A 16,910-nucleotide genomic window follows, 5' to 3' on the forward strand; every position below is an offset into this window, starting at 1 on the left:
TGAAATAAATAGACAACCCCTCCTTCCCCACATATGTACATGCACAGCACATATTACAAATAGCTCTAAAGACGAATTTTACCAGTACATCAAGGAACTCTCCCACCACTCATTTTATACTTATTCCAGTGAATACGTAAGGAAAGCTCTTCAGTTCACTTTATGAAGTTAATATAACTTTTATTCCAAAATAAGGACAAAGACAATATGAGAGAGAAAATCTGTTAGCCAATCTCACTTATAAACACAAAAACGTACAAAAATTTCATCTATTTTTTTTTTTTAATCTAAAGCATGCCCAACAAACTCCTAACATTTGTTAGGAATGAAGTCAAGGTGACAGGTATATAGATGTATGTTTTATTAGCATCTCTATTTTTCTATATGTTTCAAGTATTTCACAGGGAAATAAAATAGACTACAAGAAGAGAAGAATTAGGAAGAAGCTTATTTTCTCAGCAGAGAAGGCAAAGGCAAAACCTAGAGACAGAAATGCTGAAAATACAGGAAAGGAATTTGCTTAATGCTTATGTATGGCTGAAATACTCTCCATATGAGGGAGTTGAGGTCATTTACCAAGAGTAACTTTGGGAAGGAGTATTGGGGAAATGAGAAGATCATAAAATTTTAGAAACATGTATTATGGACAATGTGAGAGGTAGAACTTATGCTGTTGGTTACTATTTGGTATGGTTCAGCATATTTAAGGGTATCAGGGGAAAAAAAAGACTATGTGCCTCTCTAAATGTTTTATGACAAAGTCAAGAGAAGATCTATTTCAAAGATGTCCATCTAAGCAAAAATATGTTTTATAGTTTTGGAACAAAGACAGAGCAGATGAACTTGCTGCTAAATTTGTTGCCACACAGGATGTTTAATTCCATTTTAATTATCCTTACATACTCTTAAGTGGCTTAAGAACAAGCTCATTATATCTGATTGTCTTATCTCATTAAAGCTGGTACCTCATCTCCCTACACTAAGCAGAGGAAGAAAAGAGGTAGTCATTTTAGTGTCTAATTCCTGGACACTAGAGAGTATAAAGTAGCTGAGGTCCGGAGAAGCAGAGAAGAGAAGCAACAACTGCCAAATTGCCACAACAAGTGTCTGTGCTATAGAAGATGACACTTTGTAGTCATAATAAAAATCATGGGAAGGTGTCTGATCAGGATCAGGGAAATTATTATTTTGACCAAAGGGAGTCGAAGAGCACCAATCTAAGTAAAGGCTGCAGACTTTGGAGACCTTGCTGGCTTAAAGCGTCCTATTTCCCAGAAGGGAAGCCACACAGGATTTGTGCATAAAATGTGCACACAAGATGCACTCACATACACTCACACAGAGGGAAGGAGCACGTGAAAGAGGCAGACCAAGGCCTTTGGTTGCAAGAGGAACTGCCCAAAGAAATACAGAAAGAGTTCAAAACGAGAGTTCTCCGTTGTCTCAAAGAAATTAGAGACGAATGGATTCTGAAAGAGCTCAGAGAAGAAAAATAGGCTTTCAAAGAGTAAAGTCTAAGGAAAAAAAATTATCAGAGGGCAAAATCTAATCATCTACGACATAAATCCAAGTGCCCTTTACAAATGAAGAAATTGTGTAAACAGTCTACCGGGGAGCACTGAATCCATTACCATATAGTACCAGGGGGTTAGTGAACTATGGAGATTATGGTAAAAAAAAAAAAAAAATAGATTATTAAATGTTAACAACCTTGATGTTTAAAAAATAATATAACAAAAACATGGAGTTAAGAGGGACTATAAGTATAATTATCTCCCTATCCATTATAATATATTGTCCAAAGCTTGAGTAGTTAAAAAGATCATCACTCCTATTTCAGTTTTTCATATTTTTAGTATCTTTGGAGAGAACTTTTAGATATGAATATATCTCGTGGTGATGTTTAGCAATTTTGTTTTTGGTTTTACTTCCATTCTTTTTTATTATTCAGGCTAAACTTAATTAAATTTAGTACTTTTAATTAAAATGATATAATTCAATTTCTCTAAGATGACCCCTGACTATGGCTACACATTAGGAGATGTCAAATAATATTTGTAAAACACTGGGGGAAGTTATTTTTGATGATAGCATTTAGGGTTACTATTCAAATTTATTTTTATTTTCCTGCATTAATTTATTTTAAAAGTATGTAACATTTTATGAAACCAGCAAAGTTGTAATTCTTCACTACAAAAAGATTAAACCAAATAAAATATATTGGAATGAATCCCAGAAGTTGAGCTCAGCGAGGACATTTATTAAAAACCCCTCAGAGATATCCATTAGAAGCTTGGATTTGTTTAGTAAGTAATTTTTAAACTCCTACTGTGTGATTGGGTAGGAAGAAGCATAATTAAAAACTGGCGGAGGTCAATGACCCCTAATTCAAGGAACTTACATTTTAGTTATGATTCTAAAACACTGCACAGAACAGAGAATCCTTTACTCTGGAAGATTCCTAAGGTCACAGAACATCAGAAACATTACTTTCTAGAAGACACATGGGATTCTATCTGGAGATGGTTACCTTTAAGGCCCTTTCTTTCCTTTTGCATGTTTCCACTTTTCATTGTATGGTGCTGGGCATATATTGGAGGCTTAATAAGTACTACCAACTTCATTGCACAAAATAAGCCATTGTACTCAGCTGCTTGTTGGGTTACTCAGTCAGTCAGCGTTCCTTCCTAGTAATCACCTGCAGGTTACTTTTGACCTTAAATCCCAGCTCCTTCCTCTGATTTTACAGGATCAGCCAGGAAATCTTTTAGTTGCTAGCTCTCCTTCTATGTGTAACTAGTGTACCTGCATTTTAACACCCATGGCAGGCTTATCACGTCCTAGATGCTATGCTACTCCTCAGTGGTGCCCACGGTCTACAACATAGGCTGGATGATCATAGACATTCAGAACATATTCCGAAATAATGGTTTGGACTTTGGAGCTAGCTGTGCCTTGGCTTGTAATAGCTGTGTCATTATGGACAACCCTCTTAACCCTCTGGGCCTCCGTTTCCTCAGCTGTAAAATAAAAATAATTCTACTGTACATAATTGAAGTAAATGAGATAATATGTCAAAGTACCAAGACCACTGCATTAAATACGGGTAGTTTTCCATTCCTTCATTAAAGTGGCTTCATTATTTCTACTACTTAGTAGTCTAAAAGAAAAAAGCAGGTTAAAAAGAACATGGTGGTCTCCTTTATCGCCTTTTAAATTTGCTAACAAATTAGCTGAAAAATCTTTACTGTATGATTGTTAACCTTTACTGTATGATTGTTAACATGTAAGATGTTAAGCGGCGTGCAGGATTCCTAGGTTACAACAATTAGAACAAGAGATCCTGATTGAAGACCTGAGCACCTGACAGAATCCTGACAAGAGTACAAGCCTTGCTGAACCCCAGCCCTGAAGGCTGCTAAGTAAAGAAATGAAGAGGTCCCCATGCCTTGAATTTTCTTAAACTCATGATATGGCATTGACTTTCCTGAGGTTGGTAGCAGACTGTTTTTAACTGAAGGTCACTGACTTTTAAATTACTTAGGGTAACATAACATGATATTTGGGGGGGGGGCTTCTTTTTTTAGTACATTCTTTACATATCACTCTCCCATTACAGTTTCCAGCTTCAGAAGCTACTCAAAGTACTTAATTTAGAAAACTCAAAAAGACTAGGAAAAATCATGTCAGTATATATGTAGGTGTTTATAAACTAACACATGTTTTGGGCTAGACAATAACTATAAAATGATTTAGCCTTGGAAACAATGAAAAAGATAATTATGCTGTGTTTAAAGAATTTATAACAAACATAAATTCTGCTTTTCCAAAGATCTCTTACATAAGGCTATCTAAACCCCATTCAAAGACTTTACTGAAAATATGTTCCCAGAATTTAACAAAATCCTGGTATATAGTAGGCACTCAATAAATCTTTACTCAATAAATAAATAAATGGGTTAAAATCTTGCTTGAATTTTACAAACAGATAAACTCTGCAAATAAGAATTACCCTAAGTTGCCAAGAAAGTAAGTGGCAGAACCAATAATAAAGTTCAGGTCAATAAATTTGTACTTTTTACCCACCATTTTACAAAATGTTACAATGATCTAGGTCATTATCATTACCCCAACTCAGAGATGAAATAACTGAGAGAGAGAAATGAAGCCATTAGGTCCAGACATCCAACAAGGCAGGTTTGGTCTAGAATTTTAATGTTCAGCCTAGGATACGTTTATTTTCCTCTTTTTAGTTCCCATATTCCTTTTCCCCTGAATGCTGCTGTTGAGTTCCTGATGAAAAGTTATCAGGAAGGAAATCTTCAAAAGAAAACCAGTACTGACTTGCAAGACCCAGTAACTGTGTCTGCCACACTTCTCGGCAATTGTGCACTGTTTTTCAGACAAGCACTATTGAATATTTCAAACAGCATAAGATGAAAAGCAAGGCAGAGCAGTTTTACTGCAGCAGACCCCAATGACAGTGTACTCTTCAGTTCAATGAACACTTTATAAAAGTTGCATTTCCCCCCCAATACAATGTATTCCGATAAAGTGAAACCCAGTTGCAGGAACAAAACACTGCAGGTTAGACAGAATTATGACTTGGCAGATAATTACTTGAGTACATAGATTGTTTTAAAGATTGTTTTAAATCTCTTATCTTTAGCCTCGGCTTCATACAATAGTATCATTCACAAATTTAGCAACATGCTTAAAATCATTCCATTGTAATATGTTGCCTTCTTTAGCACCCTTTTTGGTTTAGATAAATTGGGAAGATTTAAAAATTTCCTTAACTATTAAAGAAAAAAGTCCCCATAATTTCATTCAACAAGATTTAAATATCTAAAATGTGAAATGTTATAGTATATTGAACACTCACCTAAACCAGACTTTTTTAATCGTTTTAAGTGCTGACTCGTTTGTTTTCCAGTGGGGGATTTTTGCCCATGTTTCATTTCTTTATCTGAACTGTCTGCTTCACCATTTTTAGATTCGGATCCTAAAAAAGGAAATAGTTATTATGTCATTATCTTCCTCTTGCTGTCCTTGAAAAGAAAAATCTCAAATTGTTTTACAAACCATAGATATTATCTCCTTTGCTAAGAGTTAATACACTACCTTTGGCCACAATCTGATGCCTCTACTGTATATAAAGAGAAAAGCCCAATAAATCAATCAAACAGAACAAAAAGCATGAACAGATGGCCTGATAGTGGAGTCAAAGACACGTTCACTGATCTGATAGCTTTTCAAAGAAGCACTCAGATCTTTTGTGAAAATACACGAATAAGCTTCAACAATACTATGCCACTTGGAGACGATGCAAGACCGAGACAGAAAGATGAAGGATGAAGGGAGGCTTGGAGAGAGGGAGAGATCATGCCTTTATTAATAACTTTATGTTGAAGCAGGAAGAGAAAACGCAAACATCACTCTATAATATACAGAATGGTACACGGCTGATAAAGTGACAGAGGTAAATTAGAAGAAACGGTCAGGGCTGCACTGAGGTGAGAGGAATACTGCCAGAACACAAAAACTAATAAAAGATTCCTGATTTTGCAGCAGAGGACGGAAAAACAAATTCACACTCACGGAAGAACGGCTTTTGATGGCATTACACATCAGCATGGGGTCCACCATTAAAGTTCAACATTCAAACAAAAGCCAAAGCAACAACAAAAAAATCCACCTAGCAGTACTACACATTTTCTTGCATCTATTGACATTAGCAAATGAAGTCCTTTGCTGATGAGCAAGCTTTTGTTTAGTTTTGTTTTTAAGAGCGAAATATGCTATTATTTTTGAATCCCTGAAAGAGTCTAAGGTATAAAAAAATGAAATGAAACCTCAAGTGGAAATATTATTCCATTCCAGAGAAAATTCATGACATCTCTCTTGGTGAGAAAGCCTCCTCCGGGAAGAAACTGGCCAAGCATACAATATTTTAGCTCTTTACCTGAAGGCGAATCCGACTGCTCATCAGACACCTTTAATGGTGTCAAAACAACACGAGGAACAGTCTTGTTTACCATCATTGAGACTCCATTTCTTCTTTTCTGCTGCTGCCTCAAAGCCTACAAAACATGATAATAAAATAGAACATAAAAATAGAGTCAAAATGATTTCTCATAGTTGAATTAAATGATCCACTTGCCCATCATTTGATAGAACCTCTTAAGAGACTTAAATTCCACACAGTCACTCATTTGTCAGGACTCTTAAGCGTCACCTTCCTGTCATTTTCCCTCAAAAGCATAAAATCAGGCTTTGGCAAAGGGTATAAACCTGAGACCATTTTCAGTAGAATTCTGAAAACAAAGCAGCACGTAAAGGTTTGTTCTACCTGAGCAGTGTGGCTTGAGAGCCCATGGAATTTGAAACCATGACTCCCAAGGAAAAGAAATGTAAAATAAATGCTTCGAGACCAGGATAAAAATATATGTCTGCACTTCTCTTGCAGGTGCGTCCTCTCCAGTGGGCTGCTCAGTCAATCAAGTTAACACCGAGTGTCATCAGTATGTACAGCAGGTAAGGACTACAGTATTGATGCACTCACTCAGCCGCGGGGAGCGCTGCACAAAATCACTGAACATGGCAGGAATCATTTATTTCTGTGAAGGGAATCAGTCCTAATCTTGGAAACCTTGCAGCACTTGGCTTCTGTCTGCTTGACTTTGGGCATTAACCTTCAGAACACGAACATGACGGCATTCTGGCAAATCCAGGGAAAAGAAGACCGATACGAGAATAAATTGCTCCAAATGTGAGTGCTTTGTGTTTCATAAATGAATCAACCACGGTGATGATAATGTAATGAAAAGACATTGGAAAGTTTTGAAATACAGCTTATCTAGCTGATTGTTTTACACAGAAAATTACCTGTAATAAAAAGGGTCTTAAGCAGACACAATTGAAGAGACGTTAAATTCACGGTTCCAGGAATGCTAAAACTCCTCAAAAGGTTAAAAGGCTGACCACAGACAGTCTCCAACCTTTTAATTCCTTGTTTCTGCGTAATTTCTACCAATTTTATAACATTTCAGTAACTTGACTAATGCCCTTTGACCAATAGCTGTCACAGTCTCCTGAAATACTGCATTGACTGTCTATCCCCTTGCTGACAGAAACAATACCATTTTATTTGCAAAGGGTTTTACCTGAATGTCCAACTCGTTGACCATAAGATTTAGCAATCAAATAACTGCAGATGTGAAAAATTAAATATCACTTAAATGAGAAAAGACATATTCAGATGAGATTTAAAACCACGTGGGAAAGTGGATGGCTTGGGAAATCGCTTACAAATGATACTGTTGTTAATAATAACAGGATTCATCTTCCCTTCAATTCTTACATTTATTGACCTTTTATAAAGTACTAGGCACTGTGGGCGGACAGGAGGTACAAAAATGAATAAGAGGCCATCCTCTCACCTTTAGCTTGCTGTCAATAATATTCTGAATGAGAGCACGTGTGCTATAAAACATTTATGACATTTACTCTTTCATTAAGGTGTGTACATAATTGCATAAGTCTCTCTAGCCTTGTGTGAGAACTCCCAGCGCTTTGTAGACATTAACCTATCAATCCAGTGATAAAACAGAATGAGGCAACGCAGTACCTGAAATTACAATTAGGCCCATCTTTGCCCACTATGTAAGACTTCACAAAACAATTAAAACCTGTATAAAGAGTGATTAGTTTTTAGGAGTCTTTACATCATAGATTTCAAACTTTTCCCTTGGCAATCCAAATAGGCACTTTAAAAATATTCATGTTATGGCACGGTGGGGAGGTGTATTTTGGAAAGTGTTGATTAAGAAAAAAAGAGATGATATAACAAGAGGCTTAGAAGCTGGAATCATAAAGTCAAAGATGACATGTCTTTTTACAGTGTTTGTAGTAAGTAATTATTAAAGTAACAAAAATTTTGTCCTCAATTTTTAGAGCGGAGAAGACTCTATTATAGAAAAATTAGCAGTTGGACAGAAATAAAGCATGATATACATAATGTAATAAGAAGAAAAACCCATGGCTATTCTGAATTTTAAACAGCCAAGCTGGAGCCAAGGTAGGGATAAGGAATGCTAGTCAATATGGAGCCCATTTCTATGGTCTCAATGATTTTTTTTACTGAATATGTATTTCCTGCTCAGAAATTTGAACAATATTTCTTGGTACAACATTTTCTTAAATACTGAAATGCAACACTATGTGCCTGTAAGTGATAAAAACTATGCCTATCATTTAAATGATTGTTTTAAGTGTATTAAAAATACACGCTTTTTTTTTTTTTTTTGCTTTACCTCTGAAAAACAAGCATTATTTTTTATCCCAAGTAACATTTCTAGGGTCAAATAAGCAAAACTTGGGAAGCATGTTTTTACTATGACGTCAGTCACAGTAGTAAAGCCCGCAGGCTAGTAAACACACTCAGGAGTATCAGAGTTCAGCTATGAGAAGGGGCAACTTGATAGCATTTACTAGATCCATAGCCATTTTAGGCTACACCTTGAGGATTCCAATTCACTTTCTAGAAAGCAGGATTTATTTGACTGTGGACCCTGGGGATACCCTCCAAGCAGATCAGAATGTGGATGGAGGGGAAAACACCAATGCTGACTCAACTGAGATGTCTGGGATGGTTTGGGCTGGCTCCAAACAAGAGAACTCTAGCACTTGTTATGTCCACAAGGCAGGCAGTGGTATAGTGATTCCTAGTTCCTCGCTCCAGGGCATGCATTCTGCAAATAAAGAGGCTAGCTGCTCATGGTTTGCGCGTTTGTTTTGGTTAGATAACTATATTTCTGCAACTACGTGCCCATGGGCCACTCACACATGCTGTGTGTCTCCTCCTCACAATCTCTTGAAAAATGTGCGATTATTTTTGGACCACACTAGCTGGGGTAAGACAATGACAAGGGAGAGGCTGAGAAGTGGGACGCATATACCCCATTGGAGGTGGTAGTAATGACTCAAGAGAAGCAATACAACTGGATTTTTAGGTGAGTTTTCCTGTTTTAAACAATGTGCCGGACAAAACAAAGAGGTCTCCGAGCCAAATTCAGCCTGAGGGCATCAATTTTTGATACCTGCTAAACACCATTACCAAAGTTCCTCACCTCCCCCCAAAAATGAGTCTGACCACTGCCCAAGAGAGGTATTAAAAGCTCCCTCTTCTACTGTGCTGACTTGCAGCAGAGTTGCAAGAGTTGTCTTAACGACTGCAGAGTTAGTTGTCTTAACGACTGTGAGGTATGAGGCTGTAGAATCAGAGAACTAACTAGCTGAGTAATGCCGAGTAAATTACTTGGGTAAATGTCTCTGTAAAACAGAGACAGCAGTGTTGGTAAGGCTTTTTAAATAGGAACTCCACAGAGCTATGTTTCATATAGGCTTTTGGGGGATGGTCGATGGCCACCTGGCCTCCTCTCAGTAAGTCCTTTGAGGTTGTGTCTAGCACCCTGCTTCACAACAAGGTACTCCTATATCCCATTATCCTTAACTCTGAGCTGTAGCTAAAATTCCAAGAGAACAAGAAAACTTCCTATTTTATGCTACAAATATAATAGAGGTTAAATGCAATTTACCTTGTAATTATCTAAATTTGGGTATCCCAGCCTGGAAAATATACATCCATGTAATAGCTTAAGAAAATACAATTAGGAAGGCCACTTTTGATGGTCATGGAAGATTTACTCTGCACAAAGATACCCTGAAAGGGGAGAGTTATTTGTTGTTGTGACAACTTGGGGATGGGATGGCTTTCTCTATTCCACACCAAGGGTTTTAATTAGCTAGCGGTGGCCCTGTTGATCAATCTATAGCATGGTTTTATTTTGACACTAATATTATACAATAAGTCTTACTATATTAGTCTAGATTCATTTTAGGAAGATGATATCAATGAAATACCTCCAACTACTCAACCCTTAGGTATACAATGGAACGCTAACGGAATATCTTATTGAACAACTTTAAATCCTAATTTCAATTCTAGAAAGAAGCAATACCGAAATCTAAATAAACAAGCAGATGGCAAGTGTAAATGCAGTCTGCTATAAAGGCTTGTCTTTCAAGCTGCCCAGACATATAATGTCCTCATGCCTGAACTACACAGAGTACATTGGACTTGCCAAGTTTAATACTTCCAGGTATCATTCAGTATGAAAGAAATTTACAGGCTTACACTTGGAAATAAACTTACTTATTTAAGGAAACCAACATAACAGAGCTAAACCAGCCTAGAAAAGTAAAGATCATATCACACAATTACAATTCTGGCTTTAAGTGAAAATCAAAAGATGCTGAGTGAGTATGCTTTCCTCTAGAGAGGTATCACAACATTCTCTTGTAAAAAGAGACAGAAAACCTTTAGATAAACATTTTATTTTTTAAACAGAAAGCTTGGGATAACTCTAAAAACCTGGAAGAATTCTCATTTCCACCCCAATGAAAAATAAAGTAAAATCTAAAGCCAGAGGCCTTCATGTTAACTTGGAATTTGCATAAACAAGTAATACCTTCTTTGTTTTCATAGCGAAAGAATACCAACAATGTAACTTAAGAATGCACTGGATGCAGTAAGCCCTTCACTGAGAAATCGGAAAATAGCACATGCCGTGAATGCTAAAATAATGAGAAATACACACATATGAAACAGCTGGCTGTGTCAGGCACCAACAATGTGCATTGTTGCTAGAATGCTAAATGTCAACGCCCACGTCCAGAAACTGCTATCATGTAACATAACCTTTGGAATTTCACAGTACTGGTCAAACATATAAAGCGAAAGCAAAATACCAGGAATATGTCTGTTTTGCGATATGAAGAAGGAAAAGGATCTGCAACTTAATGCATAAACTCTACCACCCTAAATAAATAATGCAGGAAGTCAAAGAAACCAACAGGAACAACACAGAAAGGTTCTGTTCTCCATCATGTTACCTTCCATCATAACAGACCTCAACCCATCCTTTTTTAATCTTGTATTTGATTCTGCTGTTTTGAAACTTCCCAAATTTAATCTTTCTTAATTATGCTTCCTTTAAATTCAAAATCTAATCATTTCACACCTTTTAGGATCATTAAAGCTAAAATACCAAGGCAGAAAGAAGACAGGGAACAAGGTAATAATCAGCAATCTGTTATTCTCCAGAGGCTTCTGAATATGCTTATCGTGAAGATCCTATTCAGAAATATAACTACTGAAATAACAACATGTTATTCATGCAATTACACCCAACATATGATATTAACTAATGTTTTGATGATTAGAAAGTTAAAAGGACCCAAATATTAGGAGCAATGAAAGTACTCTACATCAATAGCCAAGGGGCATTATCGCCTCCATATGGTCCAGCCTGTAATTACACTGCAATCAACAGCACTGCAGAGTTAAAGCACCCACTCTCTGCAGCATCATGCTTTGGGTGGGGGTGAGGGCTTCAGAGCTGGGAAATTATGTCTGGCTTATTTTGCATGAGGTTTGTTTTAAATTATTTTTCTTCACTAGACTTATGCATATAAAGCTACTGGGTTTTGTTTTTGGTTTTTTTCACCTACTTCTTTCTAAGAATCTACGCTGGACAAGCTATAGTTGAACTACTAAAACCCCACTGACTCAGAATATGCTTCTAGTAAAATGGTAAAAGCTAACACATCCAAGTACCTCCCTGTAATATGTGCTGATACTGAACATAAGCAGTCTGTGTCAGGAAATAATAGTCTTAATGACTATGTTTTCCTTGCATTATACAAATACTCAAGAATGCAGATTTCCTTGGATAATGTCAAAAATCCATCTATCCTATTATACAGCATATGCTAAAAGGAACTACTAGTTAAGAAGGCAGAACCTGAAACTGTGATTCTGGGTTCAAATGTCATCTCCAAGATTTACCCACTGGACAATCTTGTGTAAGTTCCTCTGGGCGCTAGCTTCCTCATTTGAAAAATATTTTAAAGGACTATTTTAAAGGCTTTGTATGACGATTAAACGGCATAGGGCCTGTTAATGCAGAGAATAATGTCTAGAATTCATAAAAATAAATGACAGCTAATGTAACTATTATTAGGGTTATTTGGCTGGCCCTACATTGGTGAGATTATGATTTGTGCCTGTATGTGTACACACAAAACATATTCACAACCATGGAATGAATATATATATATATATGGATATATAATGGCACATACACTTACAAAGAATTCTACATGGTCACAGCTATTCAGCTATCAAAAAGAAAGCTGCAGATTTGCTGAGGCTGCTGCAATTTAAAATGCCGCATGTTCAGTCAATTTTTGAAATGCTGTCTTAAGAAACTCAGCAATTACAGGGAATCTGGGCAAAATTCTGCAAGAACAGCTTTTCTTCTAAATGTATTTCCAGTATGAATTTGATTATTAATCAAACATTAGCATATCTGCTATATATTGTGCCATATTGTATGGGTAACTAATTTGTTACTTGGTTATACAACAAGAAGTTTTAAGACATTAATAAATAGCCCTTTGAGGACATTAAGAAGCTTACAGGGCAGGTTTCTTAAAACAAGGCTTAGACCCTAATCAAGCAAGTGGCACTTCCCACGAACATGCACTCTACAACAAAACAAAATAAACAAACAAAAATACCCACTAACTCAAAGCTGTGTAATGTTTTAGTAATTGCAAAAAAAAAAAAAAAAAAAATGTTCAAAGGATATGAAACCAAAATGAAGAAAGTAAAAAATAATGAGACATGGCAATACAGAGATGTGAATGTTAATCTTTACACTCACAGGGAGGAAGATTTCACAGTGTATACACATTTTCTAAGTCACTGCTTTTCAGAAGTATGAGTTTCATTTATGATTGCATCTATGTTTCTTAAATGCTAGTTACCAGTATCCAGTTTTGTATCTTTCGTTCCATCCTGGTTAGTGTTTTAGTACCTGCATCCTATTTGCCACCTGAATCAGCCTTTTTCCAGGCTTCCCTACCATCATACATTCTTTATTTCACCAGTTAAAAAGGGATCTCAACACTGAATTCAATTTTGTTCTTTGGTATCTATAACATTTCTCAAGAGCAATGATACAAATGGCAAGCTCAGTAAAGAGTATTTGACCTCTGTAGGATGAAACACCGTTACTACCCTAAATATAATACCAATGAAAGGAAATACTGCAATTTCAGTAGTTAACACAGAATTTAAAAGTAACAGAATTCACTACAAAAATGTTAAGTTTCTTTCCTAAGTTTCCTTGTCTGTAATAGAGGAGTAGGTGGAGACATTCTAAGTCTAGGGGATTGGATGTGAATATTAAGTAGCTTTACAGGCTGGTGGGACTTTAAAAACATCTTAAACTTTATTTAAAAATATGGCTTCTCCTCCCTTGCTATAAATATATCACTTAGAATGACACCTGTATTCCTAGACTTGGTAACAGTCAGCAAGGGGTGAAGTGGAGGTGGCTGTCTCAGAAGGATCAAAATAAAAAATGAGGAAAGCAGTTAAACAAGGGAAAACCATGAATTCAGGACTAAATATGTAAGCTGTATATTTATTGACCTTATTACTATTACAATCATGCAATGTTCCCCTCTAACCATAGCATCTCTTTCTTTCCTTCTGGGCACATTCAGCATTTCTGGGGTGGGTAGCAGAAGCTAACATTTATTGAGTGATTATTATGGACCATTCACTCTACCGCATGTTTTCAGTGTATCACCTCACTTAATTCTTGGATCATTCCCATGTGAAAGGTACTTTTATTTTCTACATCTTCTAGAGAAGGAGTTTAAGATTCAGAGGAGAGAAGTGGCTTACCCAGAGTCACACAATAGCAAGGGTTGTAAGCAGCTTATGTCTGAGCCCAGAGCCCAACATTATAACCACACTTCCCAGCACTTGTCTCTGGACAAGGACACACAACTCAAGACTGCTTACGTAATGTTGGGATGATACTGCAAAGCTGACCTCTATTCAGCACCAAACGCACTAATGGATAGCCTACATACAAGCAAGGCACGATTGCTATTTTTCTTATTTATAACAATGCATTTCAGTAATAAGAAAGACATTACATTTATTTTGACGTCGACTATCAGATAAACACAAGACCATAAACGGAGACATTATTTTTAAAATATGCAACGCATGTATGAACCCAATATATCTGCTATAAAACACACACACACACAAAATCTTAGTTCTATATGATTCCAAACACATTTTCCCTCTTCTATTTTACATCAAAGGTCTCAGCCAAGCCTCTCCTAGTTTTTAGCATAGATTGAAATCAGCGTATTGAATATTAAGGGATTAGTTGAATCTGGGACATCTCTGTTGCTTTCTGATTACTATGTTCTTATTTATTTTACTTTCTATGCATAACTTCCATTACCTTAAGTAGGTAGAACTGAGGGACAAAGAAGAAATGCCAGCAACCTTACCTGCTTGAGAGCCTTTTTGGTGTGTTGCTGAAAGGAAGACACTAACTTGCTCTGCACTGCTGTGTTAGGAAGGCTTGAATCTCGAGTGGAAGATGCCTCATCAGTTACCTGCTTTGCACAAACTAGAAACAGAGAGATAATAATATTACTAATTTGAATTCCTTTTTTTTATAGCCACTGTAATTACCTCACTTGGAGCTTTTCTCCAATTGAAAATGGATACCTAAAATAAGGCAAAATAGCACAGTAAAAAGAAGAGTATCTCGATTTAAAAGAAGGGATCATTTAATAATTGTGCGGCCACGGTTACATTGAACCTCTCTAAGCCTCGGTTTCCTTACCCACTAATTGATGATAATTTCTATGTTTTGGGCTATTGTATAGACATAAAAAAGAACACAATATCTGTCTCAAGAGCTGGGAGTCAGCAGGTACTTTCTGGAGCTGAGGAGGGAGGCTGGGCAATGCACAGCATTCTGAAGAAAGAATCTACATTAATGAACTTGTCTTCAATCTACCAACCTCAGAGGTACTATGATTCTTCTATTTAATAGCCCTCCTTCTATAGAATCTATGGTCTACTGGGGTGTGTGTATCCTCTTCTATGGGTCAAGGCAAATAGCATGGAGAAGGAAAAATGAAATCTGAGATGCTGGGTGTCAACTGAAGATAACTGCTTTCAAGAAAATCATGTCCTCTGCAGATTACAATATAATCTGCTCATTTTTTTTTTTTTTTTTTTTTACCAGAGTCAAGCTTTCCGGGCACCTAGTCTATGGAAGTCAAGCCCACTGTCACTTTCTGCTCTATGACACCTGTGCTGGAGCTCCAACGCTTCTTTCTGGCCTCCTCAGACATTCCGCCTGGGAGACCAGGTTTCACACTTTGGCAGCAGTGTAGATGCGGGCCTTTTCTGTGCACTTGATGGGAGAAGGAGTTTATTTGGAAAATCAAAGTGAGGAAGCACTATGGTTAGTGGCAGAATGAAGACATATGTCAAATACAGGAGGCAAGGGGAAGTTCGATGGAAGAAAATAGCTTGAGAACATATTGTAAAATCTCAAAATAAGACTTCTTAAGGGCACCAGGGTTAACGCTAATCCAAAAAAATTTTCCAAGGAACAGTAACTTGTGAGGATTCTGACCTGAGTTTTAAAGGAAGGTGGAGGAGTTAAAAATGATTCTAGTCAAAAATGGAGGCATATGCAATCCCACTACTGTGCATATACCCTGAGAAAACCAGAATTCAAAAAGAGTCATGTACCACAATGTTCATTGCAGCTCTATTTACAATAGCCAGGACATGGAAGCAACCTAAGTGTCCATCAACAGATGAATGGATAAAGAAGATGTGGCACATATATACAATGGAATATTACTCAGCCATAAAAAGAAACGAATTGAGTTATTTGTAGTGAGGTGGATGAACCTAGAGTCTGTCATACAGAGTGAAGTAAGTCAGAAAGAGAAAAACAAATACCATATGCTAACACATATATATGGAATCTAAAAAAAAAAATGGTTCTGATGAACCTAGGGGCAGGACAGGAATAAAGATGCAGACATAGAGAATGGACTTGAGGACACGGGGAGGGGGAAGGGTAAGCTGGGAAGAAGTGAGAGAGTGTCATGGACATATATATACCACCAAATGTAAAATAGATAGCTAGTGGGAAGCAGCTGCATAGCACAGGGAGATCAGCTTGGTGCTTTGTGACCACCTAGAGGGCTGGGATAGGGAGGCGGGGAGGGAGACGCAAGAGGGAGGGGATATGGGGGTATATGTATGCATATATCTGATTCACTTTGTTATACAGCAGAAACTAACACAACATTGTAAAGCAATTATACTCCAATAAAGATGCTAAAAAGAAAAGAGATCAATATACCTCCCACCAAATACTTTAGCTTCCATGTTACTAACTAAAGTTCAATGCTTATTTAAAATATTTTATTTTGATATGAAACATAAATACAATAAAATGCACAAATCATAAGAGTTAATAAAAAAATGGAGGCATATGCACGTGGTAGTGTCGAGAGCACTGCTTTAGATGGACTCAAGCTCATGTTGCCTAGAAATGAACATGTGGTCCATGAAAGAGCATACTTGGAAAAAAGAGTTAATCAAGTTTTGTTTTAATAACAGAAAGTAATCAGGAAGCCAAATGAACACGTTTTGGAAGATAAAATAATTGTTAGTTATTAATGCCAGGCGCTGGACACATGTGATCTCATTTCATCCTCACAGCTTCCTTACGAGATGGAAAAGTATCATCTCCACATTGGAGAGAGAAAACTAGAGCTCAGAAAGGGTCAATAACTTGCCCATGGTCACACAGCCAAGTGAAACAGCAGAGCTGGGGTCCAAGGCCAGGTCCATAATCTTCCGCTTAGAATATTTGGCTTCAAGGCCAAGAAGTGATACAAAAAATTTAATGTATAAAGAAGTTTAATTTACT

The 16,910-nt window shown here is 36.8% G+C and overlaps 1 protein-coding gene across 2 annotated transcripts in view; it reads right to left on the reverse strand.

The window, feature by feature from the left end:
• The window catches only part of ASXL3 (ASXL transcriptional regulator 3), a 187,815-nt gene that overhangs the window by 90,084 nt on the left and 80,821 nt on the right, over positions 1-16,910 (reverse strand). Inside the window, exons 5-7 of one of the 2 annotated variants that reach the window (XM_082354161.1) lie at positions 14,449-14,570; positions 5,966-6,083; positions 4,886-5,005 (exon numbers count right to left, since the gene is read on the reverse strand). In XM_082354161.1, coding sequence (XP_082210287.1) covers positions 4,886-5,005; positions 5,966-6,083; positions 14,449-14,570 — 360 coding nt within the window. The remainder of the gene's footprint in view (positions 1-4,885; positions 5,006-5,965; positions 6,084-14,448; positions 14,571-16,910) is intronic. The other variant, XM_082354160.1, reaches the window with a different exon arrangement.

The sequence above is a fragment of the Balaenoptera borealis genome (genome assembly GCF_965194805.1).
Source record: "Balaenoptera borealis genome assembly, chromosome: 14".
NCBI classification, from domain to species: Eukaryota; Metazoa; Chordata; class Mammalia; order Artiodactyla; family Balaenopteridae; genus Balaenoptera; species Balaenoptera borealis.